The following is a 2,651-nucleotide window of genomic DNA, read 5'->3' as shown; positions in this document are numbered from 1 at the left end:
CTGTCTGTTACTCTCCTGTCTGTTACTTCCCTTTGTCTGTTACTCCTCTGTCTGTTACTCCTCTGTCTGTTACTCCCCTGTCTGTTACTCCTCTGTCTGTTACTCACATGTCTGTTACTCCTTCTGTCTGTTTACTCACATGTCTGTTACTCCCATGTCTGTTACTCCTCTCTGTCTGTTACTCCCCTGTCTGTTACTCCTCGTGTCTGTTACTCCTCTGTCTGTTACTATCCTGTCTGTTACTCCCTTGCTTTCGCTGTTGATTTACTCCCCTGTCTGTTACCCCCTGTCTGTTACTCCCCTGTCTGGTTCTCCCGTACTGTTACTTCTGTCCCTGTCTTGTTACTCCCTGCTCTGTTCTGCCCACTGTCTGTTACCCTGTCTGTTACTACCACATTTCTGTTACTCCACTGTCTTTACTCCACTGTCTGTTACTCCCCTGTCTGTTACTCCCCTGTCTGTTACTCCCCCGTCTGTTACTCCCCGTGTCTGTTACTCACCCCGCTCTGTTATCTTCCTGTTCTCGTCTGCCTTTATGCTGTCGTCTGTTCTATCTTCGTACCTCCTCTGTCTGTGTCTACCCTTTTTGCAGTCTGTCTTGAAACTTATATATTTTTTAATCCTTCATTGAACGGGAGGGTGTGGCTATGCTTGTTTTTATGTATGAGATCAACTGGCACATTCTCTCCGAATTCCATAGGGCACTGTGCTGATATACTCTGTGTTAAACAGTGATACAGGATGTTGTTAAACGAAGATGCCCAATCCCTATTCATCTTCACTTCAGAACAGGCCTTTGGGTGTCGGTGAAGTTAACACAAGTTGCTGATCTTGGGTCAGTTTTCATTCTTCCCTCTCACGTTTACTGTTAGGAATTGGTTGGAAGACTAAAAACATCTTTGGCCAAACTCAGATTGGGAGGCGTTAATACATATTAGGAATAGTTTTTTCATTATAATTATATCCCTATTTGGTATTATTGGTTTATTCTAGGTTGGATCTCAACATTCCACATGTTTACACAAGCTGTTTTAAATTTTTGAAAACTGGAACTACGAGTAGAGTTTTACACATTGGGTCACACCACACACACATCCGTATTAGTAGAGTGTACGTTTCCAGACAACATATTTAAGTGACATCACAGCATCGAGAGTTATACGGTCTTCGAGTGGATCAGCTCTCCCATTTCTTACAGAAGAATCAGCCAACGAACTTTCAGAGTAAAACAGATCTGCTGAGAGAGTACCTCATCAGGGAGGACAGATATGCCATGGATATCGTGTACAGATGTTGGAGGTCGTGGGCATCGCCCTGGGAGTCATAGGATTAATACTGACCATTGTGATCTGTGCTCTCCCCACCTGGATAGTGACAACCATTATAGCAGGTAACGTTGCCACCACAAAGGTGGTCTGGTACGGCCTGTGGATGAGCTGTGTGACCCAAGGCACGGGAAAGACACAGTGTGAGGTGTGCAACCCCAGGGGGAATGGGAAATATGATCTGCAGCCTGCCAGAGCCATGATCCTCACTGCCATCATCCTGGGGGTTCTGGGGGTCATGGTCTCCATGGTCGGAGCGAAGTGCACCAACTGCATCAAAGACAAAACGTCTCAGGCCAAGTTGATAATTATCGCTGGAATACTTTTCATCCTGGCCGGAATTCTCATCCTCATCCCTGTTTCCTTGCTAGCCAGATCAATCATCAGCGACTCCTCCACGCGGATCAAAGGGAAGCCTGAGTTGGGGGCCTCGCTGTACTTCGGCTGGGTGGCGGCCTCCCTGCTCCTGATTGGAGGGGTCTTACTGTGCATCACTGTGGGAGTGTTTGGATGGATGATGGGAATCTTTGGATGGATAGTCTCCCTAGTGSCCTGTGCTCTMTCWATAAKGTATTATCCTCCGCCCCCTTATTGGGGCATGTGGAAGGTTCTGATRACGATCACCTCCATCTCCTCCATCCTGGGAGCTCTAGGAGTGATGGGGTCYATCTTTGGGACCARGTGCTGTAACTGCATCAAGAGTAACAGGATCAGGGTCAAGGCCAGGTTTATTGTTGGAATATTCTTCATCCTGGCCGGTATCCTGCAGCTCACCACTGAAATTGTGGTTGTCCATTACTTGATAACGGATGTCCAACGGCGATTCGATATTTTCGCCAAGTTTATCATATTCAACCTGGTTTTGTTAGCTGAAGTCAGTAGCTGGTCCGCCTGCATGCTCCTGATAGGAGGGACCATACTCTGCTGCTCCATATTCAAGAGGAACCAGTCAGACTCAACGACGACTCGTCAACCTCCCGCTAACAGCTCTGTCTTCAACAGGTCATAGAGGAGGTTATGTCATATTGTGGTGGGATCGCTGTCTGGTGCTGCTGCTACTGCTTTAACAGAGAAGCTGTACTTTCTTTTTATWWAAAAAAAATGGAGGTTATATAATTTTAATTATATAATTGTAATTCTATGATAAAACAAACTCTGTCCTTTCTGTTCAATGTTTAACAGTCAGAAAGGACCAGATAKGTGTGAAAGYAACATAGTTATTGTTCCACCTKGTCTTTAACASGTMAAAGAGGAGTTTATGRCAYATTGTGTTCAAATATTCAGTTAATTTAGACGGTGAGGAGAAGACTAAAACATATTGTATTA

The 2,651-nt window shown here is 45.4% G+C and overlaps 1 protein-coding gene across 1 annotated transcript; it reads left to right on the top strand.

Moving 5' to 3' along the window:
* The first annotated feature begins 1,290 nt into the window (after positions 1-1,290).
* LOC111963743 (claudin-4-like) lies at positions 1,291-2,416 on the top strand. The gene has a single exon (XM_023987236.2). It carries the CDS (start codon positions 1,291-1,293, stop codon positions 2,332-2,334), a length of 1,044 nt encoding a protein of 347 aa, XP_023843004.2. The 3' UTR covers positions 2,335-2,416.
* The last annotated feature ends 235 nt before the right edge of the window (positions 2,417-2,651 follow it).

The sequence above is a fragment of the Salvelinus sp. IW2-2015 genome, linkage group LG5 (assembly GCF_002910315.2).
Source record: "Salvelinus sp. IW2-2015 linkage group LG5, ASM291031v2, whole genome shotgun sequence".
In the NCBI taxonomy this organism is placed as follows: Eukaryota; Metazoa; Chordata; class Actinopteri; order Salmoniformes; family Salmonidae; genus Salvelinus; species Salvelinus sp. IW2-2015.
The sequence above is the reverse complement of the archived record's forward strand: the minus strand, read 5'-3'. Positions and strand labels throughout refer to the sequence as shown.